The sequence below is a fragment of the Anabrus simplex genome, chromosome 1, assembly GCF_040414725.1.
Source record: "Anabrus simplex isolate iqAnaSimp1 chromosome 1, ASM4041472v1, whole genome shotgun sequence".
NCBI lineage: Eukaryota > Metazoa > Arthropoda > Insecta > Orthoptera > Tettigoniidae > Anabrus > Anabrus simplex.
Window position 1 is genome coordinate 1,245,928,255 of NC_090265.1, and position 20,679 is coordinate 1,245,948,933.

The following is a 20,679-nucleotide window of genomic DNA, read 5'->3' on the forward strand; positions in this document are numbered from 1 at the left end:
GTATAGTACCTCTGTCTACACAATCGGAATTGGTAAACAATAGAAGCTTTTTATCATACATACACGTGAAGACATCATTCAAGTAAATAATAAGGCCCAGTTTCTTTAATGAATGATAAGTGTTAACTCTGCTGTTAAGGAGACAACACATCATTTAACAAAATGGTCGTCTCACCAAGAATTGTTAACTCTAACAAATTGTTAATACTTGCGTTAAATTAACCTGGCAGCAGCCCTGTGTTAAACCTCTTAACAACTGCTAAAATTTCAAAATGGAGGCATGTAGAAGACGTAAGTTTGAAGCTTTACTGCTGTATGAAGACTATTTCTAAACTGAAGAAGGCAAAGGACGACCCATACTAAGAAATAACTACTTTCTAGAATTGCCAGAAGATATATTTCTAATTACCAAAGCCATAATGAACAAGATACTAGACAATATTGAAAATAGGTTAGAGTTTCCAACAGTGATGACAAATACCATGAGGCAGGATCTGCTTCGGACTACATGGAGGTGATAGAACACTAAAATGCGAACACATTTTACTCAAACTTGTCAGGTCTGCAACCTAATAATTTCCAAAAATTGTATGAATCCTTCGATTCTAATGCTACACCTATATATTTGACAGCTGCAACCCCCAGCAAGTGGAGCAGTGGCCGAGTGGTCATCGTACTTGACTCCGAATCCGAACCACGACAACGTGAGTTCGAGTCCCGCTGGAGACACACCTATTTTTATACAAATAAAATCATCGTTTCAGGGAATGTGAAAGTAAAATGAATGATCAAATTGCAGTGGAACTTTATTTTCTATCTCAAATAAATATATATAAAAAGAGATCCAGCAGTAACGTTTAGGCCTATGTTAATTTCAGGTAGAAAATAAACTGTACTGCAATTTGCATAATATTTTTGTTCCAATTTTTATCTTAACATTCCCTCAAATATTAATTTAATCATCGTCTTCTTCTTATTATTATTTATCTGTTTACCCTCCAGTGTCCTGGAGCTTTAGACAACTGGGGAGGATGGCCAGTACCTCGCCCAGGTGGCCTCGCCTGCTATGCTGAACAGGGGCCTTTCTGGGGGATGGGAAGGAAGCAGCTGTGGCCTTAATTTAGGAGGGAAAGTGGGAAACCACGAAAAACCACTTCCAGGATGGCTGAGGTGGGAATTGAACCCACCTCTTGTCCTCCTGAAGCTGAGTGGACCCCGTTCCAGCCCTCGTACCACTTTTCAAATTTTGTGGCAGAGCCGGGAATCGAACCCGGGCCTTCGGGGGTGGCAGCTACACCACAGAGGTGGACAGAATCTGGCCTCTACGTGTCAGATATTATGCTTAAGACACTTTTCATGTAATTGTAGGCAACTGTGTTCACGAGTGCAAGAAAAAAGTGTGTAGAATCCTGCAAAGAATTCCTGCTGCTACTGCAGCATTAACAAGGCATTACATTATTTTCCCCGCAATAAAATAATGCTCGAAAACCATTCAAAACACATCAATTATCACATTTTCCCAGTGATAAGAATATAAGAGTAGGCTATATCGAATGTTGTGATATAACAGTCCGTTCTTTCATTTTTTAAGCACATTCACATGATTTTAAATTAAAATTAAATGAAATAAAAACTTGCATTCATCATAACGCTTTTGTTGCCTCTTACTTGACATGTTTACGTCTTATCGGTCTCCGCTAACCATAACCTATAATAGTGTCAACCATGTGTCTGTGTGACAAAATACTATTTCAACACACCACTAGGAGCAAACAAAGAAACAAAAGATGGTCACTGCCAAACGCATTCAGAAATCTCACTGAAATGTGTTAATTTGTCTTTAACAATTGTTTCGTAACAAATGTTGGAAATGCGTTCGTGGAACAGGACATTTTTAAACAAAGTGTTAAATTAATAAGAATTGTTAGTTAACATTTGTTAAGTAAAATTTAACATACAGTTGAAGAAACCAGGCCTAAGACTTCTTACGAGAACCACAACATTGCCTACAATCGCAAGTACTGAATTATTTACAACCTTAGACTCAAAAACGGGAATGAAGATACATGCAAGGTACACAAATTAAAATCCATGAAGTGTTTTATACTTATTATTTTAATGAATTTTATTATGTACTCTGTATTTTAATGTGTTTATTGTATTTGTAACTTAGATTTAAGCTTAGGTTAGATTTCACAGACAAATTCTAGTCCTGAAGAAGATAGCTTTATACCCAAGTACCTGAAAGCCAAAATCATAACATATAATTAATTCATAATATGCCCAATTTGGACACACTCAGACTTGGTGCTTCCTTATGGCATCTCCCTTTAGAAAGGGCAATATCATTTAATGCTTGACATATATGTAAAGCTATTTATGTTCAGCTGACGATGACCCATTAGGGTCAAAACCGGTAGTGTAAGCTAATTCTTACAATAAACAGTATTGACAAGGTGGATACTTCAATAAAATCCAGAATTTGAACGACATAATAGAAATCAAAAGTCTCTTGTACGAAAAATTCCAAAATTATTACAACCTTAAATTTGAAAGAAAGTAGTTTTTTTTAAGTCTTTAATTCCATGTCCTTAAAACTCCCATTAAACCAACAAACATAACTCCCACCTCATATGCCTCTTATCAATTCCCCTCCGCGCACAACACATAACCGCAACCCTTCGCCTACACCTCCTTCCCCGACCCACCCCCCGCCACAACTTCCGCATGGTTACAATATGAGAAGCAGGAGCGCAGCGGCTGTCAGTCGTTCCAGCGCAGTCAGCACTGCTAGTCAACCTTACAACAGTCAAGGGGGTAAGTGATAAACATTCAACGTGACCTTTTAAATTAAATTAACACTGCTTACAGTTCGACTTACACATCTTTTCATTGCAGACATTTTCAACATGCATTCTGCAATCCAGTTGCAGCACCCACACACCATTTAATGTTAATGTTTGAATGTTCCCCTTTTGACCAACTCATAACAAATGGCAGCATTCCAGCTTTAAACCAAGTGTGGTAACTAGTCCGTCTGATATATTCCACTTATATACGACTACGAGAGTGGAGTTCACTGCCAATCACGACATTCCAAATCGCCAAATACAAATAATGAATACTTCAACATTTTTGTTTTTAAGCCAATGTTATACAGGATTATACTCTTAATGATGGACAGCTACATAAGACACCAATATTGATATATTGTTTTTCAATGACGTAAAAGTTTTAAAGGATACTTACATTGTTCGAGGGCCCAGGGACCGCTACGGTAGCTGTGAAGGCCCTTCAGGAACTCTGAAAAGTGGTGAGAAAAGGGGCTCTGGTTAAGACGCAACAGGTCGTGATTTTAACCAGATTTTCTAGGTACAAATTATAGTAAGAGCTATGTTGTCCAGCCCTGCAGTATAGAGGACAACATAACCGCCTGTCACCCGGCGGCCTCGGGTTCAATTCCCGGCTGGGTCAGAGTTTTTTATTTGTAAATGACTAATATCCCTGGCCTGGGGAATGGGTGTTTGTGTCATCCTTTCCTTTCCTCACATTCAACACTTTACACTTCCGCCATTCACATAATACACGCAGGTTCCTCACATATGGTGCAAGTAGGGGCAAAAGATCTTCATAGGTCGACACCCAGAACAAAGAGTTTTTTGGTGTTTTTTTTTTTTTTTTTTATAGTGCTATGTTTCAAATAATCTTCATCAAATAATCTTGAAATGAAACAAAGTTTTAGACATTCAACCTTAGAAGAATCCAACATAATTGTCACTAAAATGTAAAATAATTTTCATTCAATGTACAGTGGAACCTCGATTATCTGTTCCCGGGAAATACGTTTTCCCGGAATATGCGTTCAAATTACGTGGTCCCGCGAGCATCGTAATTAAATCACGTTGTAAAAGTCCCGCATTATCCGTTCCTCGAAGAAACGATTTTCCGGATCAACCGTCCAGAAATTCGAGTCCCATCAACGCTAAATCCTCGATCAATCGTTTTTTAATAAACTGTATCTCACGAAAGGACGGCTATGACATATTTATGGATCTTGGTGTTAACGCCCAGTCACTGCGATAATTAAAGCAAGTACTGTACCGGTACTGGAAAAGCGATCGGCGGTGAACTTGCATAAGGGACCACCTTAGCATCGCATTCGGGTGGTATTGTTTAGAGAATCTCGGAAAATCATAAAGCAGAAAGTGGCCACAACAATAATTGCAAGGAGACACGGCGCATTTCGACAGCTCTGCTTAAAGACGGAACGAGTTTCGTCGAATGTTCGCACTTATAAAACGTCCATATTATGTCCAGGGTTAGATGTTTATATTTTTACATTTTTTTCGTTCGTACTGCCGAAGAGGTTTTCGGCACTTTGCTCAGGGCACTGCAGAGTAACTGGGCTTTCAGGCAGGAATCGAAACTGCTCCTTCTTAAAACAAATTCAGTATTTTTGATATTATCCTACATGATTATGTTAGCGAGACCAAAACAGATGTTGCACCTTACATTAAAAAAAAAAAAAAGAAAGCCATGCGAGGTTTTGGGATTGCCCATTACTGTAAGACTGGAAATTTTACGTTTTCGTGTTAAAATACCAAAAACCGCAGTCGTTTTATTTGCGCACGTTACATTTTAAATGGTTGGTATCATTTCAAACTCGTACTGACATGTGCAGCGAGCGCGCTTTACAGATGACCTCAAGGTCACGAATAACCGTAATTTCTGAAGTTTTTATATTTCTTTTATCTTTCTAATTTGATTGGATTTATGACGCGCAGAATTGAATATAATGCATTCGAGAACTTTTAAAAATCGATACTTACATTTGAAACCATGTTTTCGAGTTCAACATAACCTTTAAAAAGTCGATGTAGGCCTAATTTGCGCGGTACGAGATTTTCAGAAACTGACTATGAACAGTATACCGGGGACCAAATTACAATGAAAGATTAAGAAATGAACGGGTTTCGCTATCATTTTGGGTGCTTTTGTATCTAATGTGCTTTATTTTATTAGATGAGAGAATTAAAAACTACTTGTGGTCGATTGTCGTTTGGCTTGGCGTTATTAGATTTTTCGAAGAGTTTGGCTAGGCTAATCAAAGTTGCTGAACTGAAAGTTGTTTTCACGGGAAACTGACGAAGATTTCCCTGTAAAACTGAATATAAAGTCTCGAGATTTTGAACTCGCGTATCGGTAATTAATGCGGTTCGCGGTCTAACATGCCCGCCTCCCATCCAGAGGGCCCGGGTTCGATTGCGACAAGGTGAGGCAATTTTACCTGGATATAAGTCTGGTTCCAGGTCCACTCAGCCTACGTGATTACCTTTAATTGTGCAGCTATCTAATGGTGAGATGGCGACCCCGATCTACAGAGCCAGGAATATCGGCCGAGAGGATTCGTCGCACTGACCATGTGCACCTCATAATCTGCAGGCCTTCGGGCTGAACAGCAGTCGCTTGGCAGGCAAAGTCCCACTGGGGCTGTAGTTTGGTTTGGTGTAGGAGTTTTTGTAAGATTATAATTATACATATTTCATTTTTGTGATGTTTAGCCAAATTGTTGATGGTTTTCATTCATTCCCGGATGTTCCGTTTTCCCGTGTTGTACGTTTTATTTTCACGGTCCCTCGAAAAACGGAGAATCGAGGTTTCACTGTACTTAAAATTAGTTAAGTCCCTATCACAGCTAAGCTGTTAGTTTTATATGCTTTATAACCATAACTGTTTTCAAACTAAACTAGAATTTGTAAATTAATATTTTATGACTGTAATTATAGAATCCAGTAGTACGTTTTTGAACATAATCAGGATTTTGATTTGATTTTGAGGTACAGTGTTGGCTGATGACGCCCAGCAAACGGGCAAAACATGTCCCAATTAGACAATTGTGACAACGATTAAGTCCTAACTATAAGTAATTACATGTATTAAATAGGTGGTTTGTTCAAATAAACAATTGTATTTTAAGAATTATATTGAATTTCAATACGTACCCACAATGAAAATGACTTGTAATAAATGATGTTTCAAGTTGTCAGCAGATAGATCAAATCAAAATCAAAATCTCTTTATTTGCAAATGAGGTGTCTACCCCGGTGGCAAATGGTACACTAAAATACATTATTGTCAAGCACTAAATTTTAAATTAACAAGAGAAGAAGAAAATTTTCCTAGAAAACAATATCATACAATTTACGCTAACAATTTTTTCTATTAAACACACAGCTCATCCTTAATAAATTTATGTTGTTTACAAAATTCTACTTATAATATCTCCTGTACTTACAAACATAGTCAAATATACAGTATGTGGAATTACTTCAAATAATATTATACAACTGGTATAAGATTAAAATTTACATTGCATTTATTTACTTATTTATATTTTACCCATTTTGGAACCTAAGTAGCATAACGGCCTGTTGCGTCTTAACCAGAGCCTCTTTTGTCACCACTTTTCAGAGTTCCTGAAGGGCCTTCACAGCTACCGTAGCGGTCCCTGGGCCCTCGAAGTCCCCACTGTTCTTCACCCCTACAGGCAGTCCCCTACTTCGGCTGTCCAAACTCCATAGACCAGGGGATGGAATTAATTTATTGGAACCAAAAAAGCCTTGGATGACTCAAGAAATTTTAGATCTCATTGAACAGAGAAACAAAATGAGATGCAGGGATTTTGAACAATATAGAGCATTAAAAAATTGAATAACAGACAAGTGTCGCTTAGCAAACGACAGCTGGATGAATGAAATTGGTGAGGACATTGAAGAAGATTTAAAAGCAGGGAAATCTGATAAGGTATATTTTAAAATAAAATCGTTTCAGAACAAGAAAATAACCAGAAGTAATGTGGTTAAAAACAAAGCAGGAAAGATTCTTTTTGAAAATGAGGAGGTAGGTGACCGCTGGAAGCAATATATTGAAGATCTATATAAAGGTCAGGAAATAGATAACATTCGGGATTATGTAGAGGATGAGAGCCTGATTGAGGTAGACAGGAAAGGCCCACCAATTACAAAAGGTGAGTTTAATATGGCTCTACACTTATTAAAGGATAAAAAAGCCATAGGTGTTGATAACATTTCAGCAGAGCTCCTAAAGAACTGCTCTCCATGAAGGAGAGATTGTTTGATATCATTACAAACTGCTATGAAGAAGGAATCATACCACCTGATTTCATAAAGAGCCAGACAATAACACTCCCAAAGAAAGGAAATGCCAAGAACTGTTCAGATTACAGAACAATAGCCATTCTGTCCCATGCTTCTAAAATCCTACTGACAATACTTAAAGGTCAAATCAGCAGGAAAATTGAACAGAATTTAGATGACGACCAATATGGCTTCAGAGCAGGTAAGGGTACTACAGAAGCAATTCTAGCTCTGCATCAAATCCTGGAGAGAAGACTGGAAGTTGACAGGAAAACTTATGTAACTTTCAAGGATTTAGAGAAAGCATTCAACAAGGTTGACTGGAAGTTATTGTTTCAAACTCTGAGAACTTTGGGTCTTGATTGGAAGGACAGATGTTTGCTTTTTAACCTGTATAGAGCCCAAAGCACAGAAATAAACATCAATGGAACGACAAGAGAAGCAAGAATAAGGAGTGCAGCAAGGCTGTCCCTTATCACCTTATCTGTTTAATATTTTCATAGAACTCGCTATTAGAATAGTAAAAGAAAAGCCAAAGGGATAAATTTTAATGGTAAACAAATTCATAGTATTTGCTTTGCAGATGATATTGCATTGATAGCTGGTTCAGAGCACAAAATGACTAGGATGCTCGGTATTCTAAACAACACGTTAGAGAAGTTCAGGCTAAAAATAAACACAAAGAAAATAAAAATGATGGTCGTTCAAAAGAAGAAGACTGAATTGAAAACAAACATTAAATTAGGCTGCGAAAAAATAGATCAGGTTAAAGAATTTTGTTATCTGGGTAGTGTTATTACCCCTGATAATCAGTGCCTGACAGAAGTCAAAAGAAGAATTGCTATGACAAAACAAGTGTTTCAAAACAGGAAAAATCTATTGTTAAATAAACACATAGGAATTAAAACCAGGAAGAAATTTGTTAAAACCTTTGTTTGGAGTGTGCTAACTTATGGTTGTGAGACCTAGACTTTGGGAAAACAAGCTCAATCAACACTAGAAGCTGCTGAAATGTGGTTCTGGAGAAGACTGACAGGGACGAGTTGGACAGAAAAAAAAAAAAGGCTAATATCCAAATCTTGAATGAAGTTAATGAGAAACGGACCTTAATTTATTCAATAGAGCAAAGGAAAGCTAAATTTCTTGGACACATCCTATGACATGACACCTTTCTCCAGAATGTCTTCGAAGGAAAGGTCCTAGGGAAGAAGTCAAGAGGAAGACCACGTCTCTCATACCTTAGGAACATAATCACTCGCTGGGTTTTGCTTCCTATGTCATGATGAAAAGGACTGCTGAAGACCGTGGGATGTGGCTACAAGGCTTAGCCTTTAGATAATAGATGGATGTCTTCTATGAAATGTCTTCTATGAAATACATCTCCCACGTCATTTCGTATACAATCCAGGATGGTGCTGTTTTTCCAACTCGGGTAATCCTCTTCATAAACATTGCTTTTATTCTTTCTATTCTTATCAGACGATCTCAATTCCATATGTTATCACTGACGCTACTGTCGTCTTGAAAAGTCTCATCGCCATGCTAATTGATGGGTTTGATGTTTTGGATGCTGTATGAGGCTTTGATTGTTGCTGCCGTTCTTTCTTGAATATGTATACCAAAGGACGCTGCCATTGTCTGTAGTGTTATTCCCAAATATTTGTAATTTTGTACCTTTTGTAATGGCTTTTGGTGTAATGTTATGTTGTTTTTGGGTGTTGATTTCCTACCTTTTCTGAAGGTCATGTGTACTGTCTTTTCTTCATTTATCTGTAGGCTGTTTTCCTCCGCCCAGGTCTCTAGTCTGCGGACTGCCCTTTGCACATCCTCCTTTTCTTTCGCTCCAAACACCATGTTGTTTGCATATAGGATCGGCTCTGCTTTTGATCCTTCCTCTACTATGCAGTTCACATCTGCTGTGTAAATGTTGAAAAGTGTGGGACTCATGGGATCCCCTTGCATAACTCCGTTTGTCTGTATTATGTCTTCAGAAATTTCTACGTTGTTGTTTATTCGGATTATGTTCCTCTGTAGACATGCTTCAATTATTCTCACTAGTGGGTCTTTCTCTCTGATTGTCCAGTTCATTTTCTTGATTAACTTTCGCCTGTTGATCAAGTCAAACGCCTTCTTGAAGTCAACCATAAAACCAAATTGATTTTCTGGAATGTGCCCATTGAAGGTTTCTAGTAATCTTTCAATTAGTATCTTCGTGAAAACTCTAAAGGACGCGTTTTCTAGTGCTACTCCTCAAAGTTTTCTGCTCCCTTTTCCTTTGAACAGTATCTTTAGAGTTGCTGTGTTCTATCCCTCTGGTATTTTCCCAGTCTGTATACATTTGTTAATCAGGTCTTTCCACAATTCTTCCATCTCGCCGAGTGTGTCTTTTATATGTTCCATGTAAATTTTGTCTGGTCCTGCAGATTTCTTGTTTCTCCCTCCTTGTATTGCTTTCCTAATTTCATACATTCTTATTGGCTCCAGAGCATGTCTGGGTTCTGTTGTTTCTATGCCATATGCTTGCTTCAGCCCTTCCTTATTCAGTACAGTATACTCGAGAAATGAGATTCCCAGTTCTGCATATTAATTTCTCCTGTTGCGATTGACGTCTTCTTTTTCAGTGCTATGTATGGGTCTGATTTTACTTCCTTGGCTTGTTTCCTTCCTTGTTTCTCTGTATGTTCTTCTTTTTTCTTTTTTATTAGTTCTTTATATTTTTTCCTTTTTTCTTCATATGTTGTTAGGTCTTCTGGACATCTGTACAATTTTGCTGCATTCAGGGCCTTTAGAGTTGCTTTTCTTTCCTTGTAACACTCTTGGTCAAACCAGACTTGTGCGTGTCTTCTTTCCTTTACTATTATAGCTTTCGTTATTACTTTGGTAGCTGTTTCTAGGGCTTCTTCTAGTCTTTCTTCTTCTATTAGGTTTCTTGCTTTCCCGATGTTTTCCTCATTTTCTTCTATTGTTTCCCCGCTGTATTTTCCCGGTATATACGTGATCTTTTTGCTTCCTCCCTCTTTTGTTGGATTTCCATGCATAGGCATGTCATAGGTATGTGTCTCCTTATTGGTGCTGCCGATGTGTTCCATAGGCCTTCTTGTTTACATAATTGTAGTTGTACTCCTCTAAAAAAATAGTATATCGATGGCGCTATGACCGTTCTGTGCAAAGTAGGTTGGTGTCTCTTTTTTGTTTGCTATTCTGAAGCTTTCTTCTTCTAGTGTCTCGAGAAGGATGCATGTTTTGATATTTTCTTTGTTTATCCTGCATTTAAAATCTCCAGCAAGTATTACGTTCCTTTCTGCTTTCGTTTGTTCTATGGCTATAGATATTTTATCCATTATGTTTTCTATAGGTGTATTTGGCTGAATATAAATTCCTATTATCGTAATTTCTGATGTGATTATTGTGACCATGTTTTCCTCCTTGATGATTCGCTTGATATCTCCCACTTTCCCTTTAATGAAAATTATGACTCCCCCTGCTGGTCTTCCTTCTGTCGGGGTCGCTAGCGTGTGTATACCACAGTAACCTTGCAGCTCCATAGGTTCCGTGAGGAATGTCTCTGTCAGTATCATAACATCTGTGTCGTCTATTGTCTTCTGTGATATGTGGGGTATTGCGTTTCTTATTCCCTCTATATTCCATAATAATACACTTATTTCCGTGCTCGACAGAGGTTCCTTTTTCTTTGTCAATTGGGTGAGATGTTTACTGAAGTTCCACCCCTCGTTCTTCCTCCGGTCTCCTATCATATCTTTGAAAGCAAAATCTTCTGGTGACACCCTGTATATGTATTTATACACAGGGCATTCCCAAACATGTGGCAGGTAATCGGAGGGTGGATTAAATAGTACACTACAGAACATAACATTAAGTCCCTATGAACATGTCATATAGTTGATTGTTAACAAATGTAGCTGGAATGGGGGGTATAATAGTGATGGGACATTCGATTCATTTTACTGAATCGATTCATTTGATTCCGTTCACGTTACTGAATCGATACAGTGATCCGATTCACGGCACATTAGAGTCACTGCTCCTACTGCATCTGTGTAGTATGTACTGATAAGACAGCAGCAACAGCATTCAGTGCTCGCTGCTGCCATCTGGTCTTCATACTGTGAACTCCTTTCTTAGAAAAAAAAATGCTAGACACTCTAATACATCTAAGGTTTCTGGTGACGCAGGATGGGAAAGGTCTAGGATTAGGAAGGTAGCAGTCATGGTCTTAATTAAGGTACAGTCCTAGCATTTCCTGGTGTGAAAATGGGGAAACTATGGAAAACCATCTTAACGGCTGCCGACAGTGGGTTCAAACCCACCATCCCCCGAATGCAAGCGCATAGCTATGCAATACTAACCGCACGTACAACTCACTCAGTCATTTTTGAAAATATGTATTTTTCTATCAGCTGAGGATTTTTTAAATTGTCATATTTTGAATAGGCTACCCGAAATGTACAGTAGCCCACTGGTTTTCTGATTCAACATACTGTTGGTTAAGTTATTGCGTCAGTCGGCTCACTTACTGTCCACATATGATTGAAGTCTTGTGCAACGATGTGACATACGAACTGAGAGAATACTGAGCCATTCTTCCCAATATAAAACAGGTACTTTTGAGTGGTCATGAACATGACTTTCAGTCATAGGGCGGGCTACAGTCGAGTTTAATTAATTGTCAAATGTCAACTAAGTTTTAGTACTAAGATTCATTAAACTAATGAATAGTATAACCTAATAGCCTACCTACTTACTAGCTACTTCAGAATTATGTTTTGACTACCTTTTTAACACTGCAGATAAATCCATCTATTATTTAAACCTCCCTGTAAGCAGAGGACACTGAATGCAAGTGGGTATTATTTTCAAATGAGCTGAACTCGAGAGTCCATTATATCGTACGATTCTTTCATTGTACCATGGCTCTGTATGTATTGCTTCAGAGGAAGTTTGGCTCCCCGCCAATGTCCAGTGTACTGATAATGAACCGTGTGTGTGTCTCACTGACCCACGACTGCGTACGATTCTTTCAGTGTGCTATGGCTCACTGTATGTCTCGCTGCAGCAGAAGCTCGGCTCTCCGCCAGTATCCAGTGTGCCGATAAGGAGCCGTGTGTATCTTGCGTCTCACTGAGCCGTGCTCGTTCACGATTCTTTCGGTGTGCCATGGCTTACTGTATGTCTCGCTACAGCGGAAGCTCGGCTCCCCATCAACGTCCAGTGAGTGTGCCACTCAGCACTGTCCGCTGGGAGTAAGCTGAATCGTGTGCCGTGAGCTCGCCGTTCCTGTGAATCAGTTCACTCGGACACTTGAATGAATCGATACACTGCTTCAAATCATGCATTCAGTAGTCAACACTAGGGTATGATTCATATTTAGAAGTGTGGAGTCAGGCATGGCGTTACAAACATTGCAGTTCTTTGCCAGTGTGTGGAACAAGGTTTCCATTGAATACATACAATGTCTGGAGCGTTCGAACGTATTCAGCAGTCAGTGAAGTGGTGTATTTAGGCATGTAATCAGGCTGATGGTTAGACTTTTTGTAAGACTACTTGCATTAGAATGCAGTATTCCAGCTCGTTCACCAACATGGCAACAGCTACTCGACATGGGATATTCCAAGTACTTCCCGTACAAAGTTTGAAAGTCTGCAACTCGTAAACGATCAACCATGGGGCATATACTCATAGAGACATTTTGTGTTGTTTTGGGATGTACTAATCCAACCTCTGAGTTATTTTCCACATCTTTGGAAACAGCTTGTACAAAGCATGTTTTTTTTAAGTACTGGTTTTAAATGTGGCCACTGCATAACTTCGATCATCGTTCAAATCATGTACGCTGAGTACGTACATCTGTAGGCTAGCCACAAATGCCGTTGTGGAAGCATTCGCCCATATTTACGTTTGTGTATATTGAAAATGCCTCTGACAATTGGATGTCGTTATGCATCACTAGACCAAGTGCCAAAAGTTGTTTTTGAGATAATCGCGTTTAAATTTGGGTCTGTGTGTAAATTCGAGCGAACATAAGTTTGCTAAACATGGTATTACTGGTGTTGTAGGGTAATAGATTGTACCTTCTCACCAAATTTCAACATTTTTATACTCACACTACATAGATTTTCTTGAAGAAATGGTGCTTAGTCTACTGATGAAATTTAAGGTTTTTCTCACTTGCGAATAATGAATCACGATGCTACACCAATAACCTCTAACTGTTGAGTGTCTACTGAGTAAAACTTCAAAAAATATAACATGGCTGCAGCCATGATAAAACCTGAATTTCCTACTCTCTGGAGAGGCCCGCTAAGTACTTGATCCACCATGAGCCGCGTCACAGCTCCGGTACATTATTCAAGTTTTAGATGGAGAAATTCTAGAAGGGGAGCTATTCTCTAAGGTCGTTGCTATAACCACTTACTGATTTGAAGAATTTCAACTTACCTGAGTCAAATACAAATGGTAAGACATGAGCCATGGTAGCTTATATTTTAATGGATTTTCCTTCACAATAGGCCTATTATATTATATTATATTATATTATATTATATTATATTATATTATATTATATTATATAGAAGTGATATTTAAGCCTATGGGTAAGTTTAGTTCTGCTTGAGAGACTCATTAGTTGGTAAGTCGAATGGCAGTCTCTCATACCATTAGGGGCCAATGACCTAAATGTTAGGCCCCTTTAAACAACCATCATCATCAGAATGGCAGTCCCTTAAACTAAGTAAAGTATAAAGGTCGTTATACATGGTTATGATTACCTTATTCCTAGAAAAATAAAGCAATTCCGAAAGAAAATATTGAATTTTAATTACTTATCTCAATCGAACATAATAGGAACAGAAAATGTGATTAAAGATATTTTCTCCCATAAATACACACAAATCACTGGACTGGTAATAAGATCGTTGCTTTCAGTTCATTCAGTCTCGAAATCAGGATCTCCATTGAATCCATCTATGTCATCCACAATGTCAGAATCTGCTTGAAGATTCTGGCAAAATTGTTTGACATCTGCAGGTATTAGGTGCATCAGTGACCCAAGGTCTATAAGTTTGGCTTCAGAGATAGGTTTTCCATTTGGCCACAAAGGTATTAATGCCTGATGAAACAGAACTCTAGTTTCCCGTGATCATCCCTGTCTTGGCTTATTTAGATTTACTTCCTGAGATTCACCATCAAATTTAGTTTTGAAGTACATAGCGAACAGCTGTGATTTCAAGAGCTGGATTTCTTTCAGTTTTAGCCAGTTTATCTTGCAACCATGGACATCAGTTTTCCAATTCACGATCATCTTTTTCAAGTTCTACTGAACTGAAGAACGACGTGTTTTCCATCTCGTGAACATCAATTGGGTTTTGCCGCCTGCAGTTTCTCATTACGTATAAGTAGTCCTCTGCAGTGTATAAACGCTGTTGAAATTTGAGGGCGCGCTCAATATCTGCAAAGTCACTGTCGTTGGGAAGAAAACTGTGACCAGGTACTATTCAGCTGAAGCAGAAGCAGCGCATAATTTGAAGAGAAATGATTTACTGCATGCCAAGGAAACTGAAGGAGTGGAAACAATTACTTTTGACATGGAGAAAACATTAGCATTGCCACGAATTCCAACAAACATTGTGTTTTACAAATGTCAGGTAGTTATCTTCTGAAGAGTAGGGTGTTAATCCAATAATGCCTTCATCATCAAAACCATTTTAATATTACGGTTCTGACCACTGCAAGAATCTGACCGTAATGTTAGCTCAGAAATAGTGGATGCTTCTTCCAATAGGTGTTTCATTAAGCATGAGCCTACTTCTTGTGCCCCGCGACCTGCCATACCTTCCAGCCAAATGTAACAGTGACTACTATTATTACTTCCCTCGTGTACTCCGCAGTTGTATAACCATAGCTGACATTTGTAAAACACAATGTCCGTTGGAATTCGTGGCAATGGTAATGTTTTTTCCATGTCAAAAGTAATTGTTTCCAGTCCTTCAGTTTCCTTGCCATGCAGTAAATCATTTCTCTTCAAATTATGCGCTGCTTCTGCTAAATGGTTTGCCTTCTTATCTGACAGAATATCTCGATCATGATCATTCTTGACACCGTTAATTTCAGCATCAAGAGAATCGCATAAATTGCATGTGGCCTTTTTGAGTTTCTTTATTTGCAAATCGAATTTTGTTAGAAAGAGTTTCTTGTACATTGAAAACGAAACTGGATTTTCATTTTTCCCCTTGTATATGTCATACATCAATGGAAGGGTCGTATCACTACTGAGAAACTCCCTTTCGGTTTCTTTTTGACAATAATGGGATTTGTACCGTGGATATTTGTTGATGTGTTCAATAACACCTTGAATTCTCTCATCGGATATTTTATTGCTCCCACCACCAATTCCACGAAGATCTCTAACTCCGTTGCTACTCTTCAGTTTCTTTAGAGCTCAATCAACCTTACAACTGGAAATCCTCAACGTCTGCAGAAACATAGACTTACAAACTTGAATACCGGCAATCTTGTATTCCCTGGTGAAAGACTTCCTTTCTGAAGATTTATTCCTCTTCCTCCTGATAGGCACTTCAGTCACCATACTAGTTATGAGGGCAGTTTGGGCATCATGGGATTCAACACTATAAAATTTCTTGAATTCGCATTCACGACCATCTATAGAGACTTTCTCACCGCATTTGGATTTACGAAAAAAATTTCTAAATGTCTTCTCTTCTTTTCTCTTTCCATGTTGGGTCATGTGGGACTTATTCTTTATGCATCTTTTCTTCTGAACATGGCAGTTCTGCATTGGATATTTCCTCTTCCTACCTTTACTAGGTCGTCCTTGGTTGCCATTTATTGCATTGTCAGTAACGCTACTTTTGGTATAAAGTTCATTGTTGTCAGAAAGATCTTGTGCTTCATTGTCGCACCAGTCCTCAGTGTTCTTCTCAGTGACTTCCGTACTGATATTAAGAATTTCATTCCCTGTATTCACAACTTTCTCAGCTTCAACTTGGTCATCTTGGGAATCCTAAATAATGAAAAAGAAAGTTAATCGATGATAATAAAACACTAACGTATGTTCAGACATGTTGTATAGCATTGAATAAATACACCTGTAATTTTAAAATTCGAATTACACACAAAGGTTTTGAAGTACAGTACATGTACGCACCTCCAACAGGTTCGGTGACACAGGCACAAAGTTGTCTACTTCAAATGGCTTTAGATTGTTATATACAGCCCCATGAGATGACTCCAAAATCTCACATTCAGCACCTGTATTCACATCATGTAGTCCCACCACAGGAATGTCTTGTTTGTTAATTGTAACTGGCATTATGTTATTATTTGGATTCTAAAACAGTAACGAAATGATCGAAATACGATTACAATATATTGAGTATCATTACGATTCTAATACTGATGATTATCAATATTACTGATACATAAACAATGATATGTCTACTGAAATGGCCCTGCATTCATTATTCTGGTCTGGAATTAATTAATTTGGTGCATATTACCTAGCATAACATGTTAAAACACTGTTACAGTGAAGCTTTCGCAGCTTCTTGAAATAAGTATATCAGTACAGAAATACTTTTATTGTAGAATACCGTATTATGACGAAAGAATGCCAAAAAAGGTGATGGAAATGCAAATCCAAGGAAGGAGAGGCCGTGGACGACCACAATTGAGATGGAAAGATACCATCCAACGCAGCATTATAGAAGGAAACCTGGACTGGGACACAGTGTTGGAGGAGGAGTGGTGGAAAGACCAAAGAAAGTGGAGAGGAACCATATTTGCCCCTACCCGGCTACAGCTGGATAAAGGGAAATGATGATGATGATGATGATGATGACCATACAACAATGTCATTTTGATACTAACCTTAGAATTTTCTTCTAGAGAATGATTCAAGTTCGGTGACACAGGCACAAAGTTGTCTACTTCAAGTGGGTCTAGATTTTTATATACAGCCCCATGAGATGACTCCAAAATCTCACCTTCAGCACCTGTATTCATGTCATGTAGTCCCACCACAGAAATGTCTTGCTCATTACTTGTAACTGACATTATGTTATTACTTGGATTCTAGATTATCGAAATATAAAATAATTATTTTACTCTAATAACTTGTGACTCCTTGTTCACAAATTCTGGCATTTAATTAATGTACATATTGTAAACTATGTAAATATGTAATAAGCATAAGACCATTGTATTTAGTATTTGATATTAAGTTTAGCATTAAGTTCCAATGTCAATAGATTTAAGACTTGACCTTAAGATTAGTATTAGGCTGAAGATGCCTAAAACAGGGCGAAACATGTCGCTAACTAGAGTTTATATTTCATGTAGAATTTAATCACTACAAAATATAATTGTATTGAATAGGTGGACACAGTAATTTTATTCAAGAAAGAATTTACTTATTGTATCTTCAATACGGAACAAAATGAGATTAGTTACTTGCAGCAGTCTCATGTTTATACTAACCTTAGAAAGTTCTTCTAGAGAATGATTCTCCGACGTAACCTTCTTAGCAAGCTGCGTTAGTAGCATTGTCCTTCTCCTTACTTTTGGGACCGGGCGAGTTGGCTGTGCGCGTAGAGGCGCGCGGCTGTGAGCTTGCATCCGGGAGATACAGTAGTAGGTTCGAATCCCACTATCGGCAGCCCTGAAGATGGTTTTCCGTGGTTTCCCATTTTCACACCAGGCAAATGCTGGGGCTGTACCTTAATTAAGGCCACGGCCGCCTCCTTCCAACTCCTAGGCCTTTCCTATCCCATCGTCGCCATAAGACCTATCTGTGTCGGTGCGACGTAAAGCCCCTAGCAAAAAAAAAAAAAAAAAAAAAAAAAAAATTACTTTTGGAAGTACTTGATACATCGCTAAACTTCGTCACTTGATAAACCACTCAATCTATCACCACGTAAAAATGTTAGCACTATCGAAAACGCGGGCTCCCTCACTGTCATCCGCGTGCAATGTGAGGAATGTGGCATTTGGTCTAATGATGCAAACTGGAACGTTGCATAGTCTACTGATGCAATTTACATTTTTACTGATTCCTGCTTTGTCGCTTGGATTTTCTCTTTACTGACAACTAACGGCCTCTTGTAATGCAGTGGGGAATTTTTTATAAATAGTTCAAGCCTTCCTCTACAAGATAGCACTAAAATCTCAATTTGCATACAAATTTGTATTTTTTATTTTTTTCCACCTTTTCAATACAATTGATTTTGTGTTGTTAGAAATTCATATTGCTACAACACTACATTAGAAGGGACATGTTTGTTTCAATCATCCTCAGCATTTGTAATTTATCTCAAGGTTAAGACCTGTCATTGTTAATTTGCTTATAACTAATTTGTACTTAATTATGATTCTAAAACCTAACTGGTAAAATACATAAACATAGGCATTTTAATGGACAGTTTAACAATTTAAATAACAGTGCTAAAATTGGGATATTCGTTAACTCTAATAACGTTGACATCCAAAACACAGTAATATTTTCACCATAATGAGGTTTGGCTAAAATTCTCAAGTTCTTCGGTTTTTTTTAAAACAATTGTTAGTTGACTTCTTGTATTAAAATTTGAGTCGTAAATTCAGTTAAAACTCAATAGTGTCTAAAACTTATGTATTATAGGCGTTGGAAATATTCTGCTTCAAGTATTGATTTAAGGCATGCTTCTGTAATCTATTAGTTGTAAACAGTAAAATGCAACCATTGGTAGTTTTCTCGAGCTAGTATTGGTTTGACGAGCAGATTTTTCATCAGTAGTAGTTCGTTTTTATGAGAGCTTAGTCAAAAGGGACGTCAATCTGAGAATCTTGAGGTGTTGATATGTTTTCTTTTCTCACAATATTTAAATGGTGGTGCGTCCTTTTGAGTGCTTCTACAATGCCTCGAGGTACTTGTTACATTACGGTGACTGCTTGCTTTCGTGTTTCTACCCCTCAATATTCGTCAAATGCCGCTTAGTCTACTGATGCATAACGGCATCCAATTAACGGTCCTGCCAAGTGTGAAGTACACACTGTGATTAGTTTTCTAAATGCAAAAGCTGTTGAAATTCATCAGCAGATTAGTGAAGTGTATGGAGAACACACTAAGAGTGAAGGAATGGTAAGAAAATGGGTTAGAGCATTTCAAGAAGGCCATACGAACGTCACGACAAGAAACATAGTTGGCGACCGTCTGTCATTACTGAAGACTTGGTGACTACCACGTGTTCCTGCACTTGAAAAAGCATTTAGGATGTCGTGCCACGATGATGATGATGATGATGATGATGACCTAGAAAATGAACATGCTGCAGTGGTTGGCATATCAGGCAGCAGATTTCTATGAGGATGGAATTCAGAAGATGGTTTCATGATATGAGAAGTGCCTTAATATGCTTGGAACTTATGTTGAGAAGTAAATTAAGGTACAAGCTTACATATAAAAAAGTAATTGTTTAAAAATTGCATTTCTTTTTTTCTTTATCAAAGCGGTACTTACTTAAAAAAACATGTCTCGTACTGTATATATTTTGCTCTTGTTAGCTTCCTTACCTGAGCAAACTCAGTTTCATAAACTCTCACTATAAAGATATTACCCGTGAAAGTAAGTAACATCTTCAAACCACTGTGGTGGTAATTATCATCATTATAACGTATGGTGGAAAATTTAGTCACCTATTGCCTAATGATGATTTAATGTAATTATCACCACAATCATCACAATGGTTTGAAGAAGTTAGTTACTTTCATCGGCCAAAGAATTTATCTAAGCAGTGATAATTCTTATTGTACTTGCAGCATTTGGTCGCTGTGGAGATCTTAATACGGCATTTGCACTGGTTGATGAAATGGTTAACAAACACCGCAGGTTGACTTCTTGGACTTTCAGTGTTCTTCTTCAAGCATGTATTACTGACAAAGAAGCTGGATTTCGGCATAGTTTACTTGTAAGTTATTTTCTTAAAACTCATTCATTTATGCAGATTTACCAAACAGTACAGGAACAGACAAAAATAACATTCACAGATACTTTCAGATAGCCTCAAAGGACCACATCTCATATGAATATAGGGACTGGAGAAACAGGATGTTCAGTTAAAATTGGTATTGAAAAAGTTCTGCTGTATTTACTATATATATTTTTCTTGATTGCTTTTGAAGAAATTTGAAGTTAATGAACTGCATTGCACTATTTTATTTGGAAAATCTAGTTACCTGTTACCTAATTATGATTTAAGTTATGAGTAATTGCATTTTGTTTGTTTTGTTGCCCCAGTTGGCTTTGTATCTGTATTGCACTGAAAATAATCATATTTTATGTCCATCCTAAATGCTAGTTCTTGACAGACGCCGGGATGTCGGAATTTTGATGTTGTGAACAATACATGAATGGATCGGTTTCACAGAAACAAGGATGATTGGGATAACAAACCGAATAAATCATAATTACTTTATTACCTGTAATGAGTCGCCAGAGACCACAGGTCCCTTA

The 20,679-nt window shown here is 37.9% G+C and overlaps 1 protein-coding gene across 1 annotated transcript in view; it reads left to right on the forward strand.

The window, feature by feature from the left end:
- Window positions 1–20,679, forward strand: part of LOC136858242 (pentatricopeptide repeat-containing protein 1, mitochondrial) — a 223,335-nt gene that overhangs the window by 159,290 nt on the left and 43,366 nt on the right. The window contains exon 5 of the mRNA XM_067137642.2: window positions 19,986–20,134. Within this exon, the coding sequence (XP_066993743.2) occupies window positions 19,986–20,134 (149 nt within the window). The remainder of the gene's footprint in view (window positions 1–19,985; window positions 20,135–20,679) is intronic.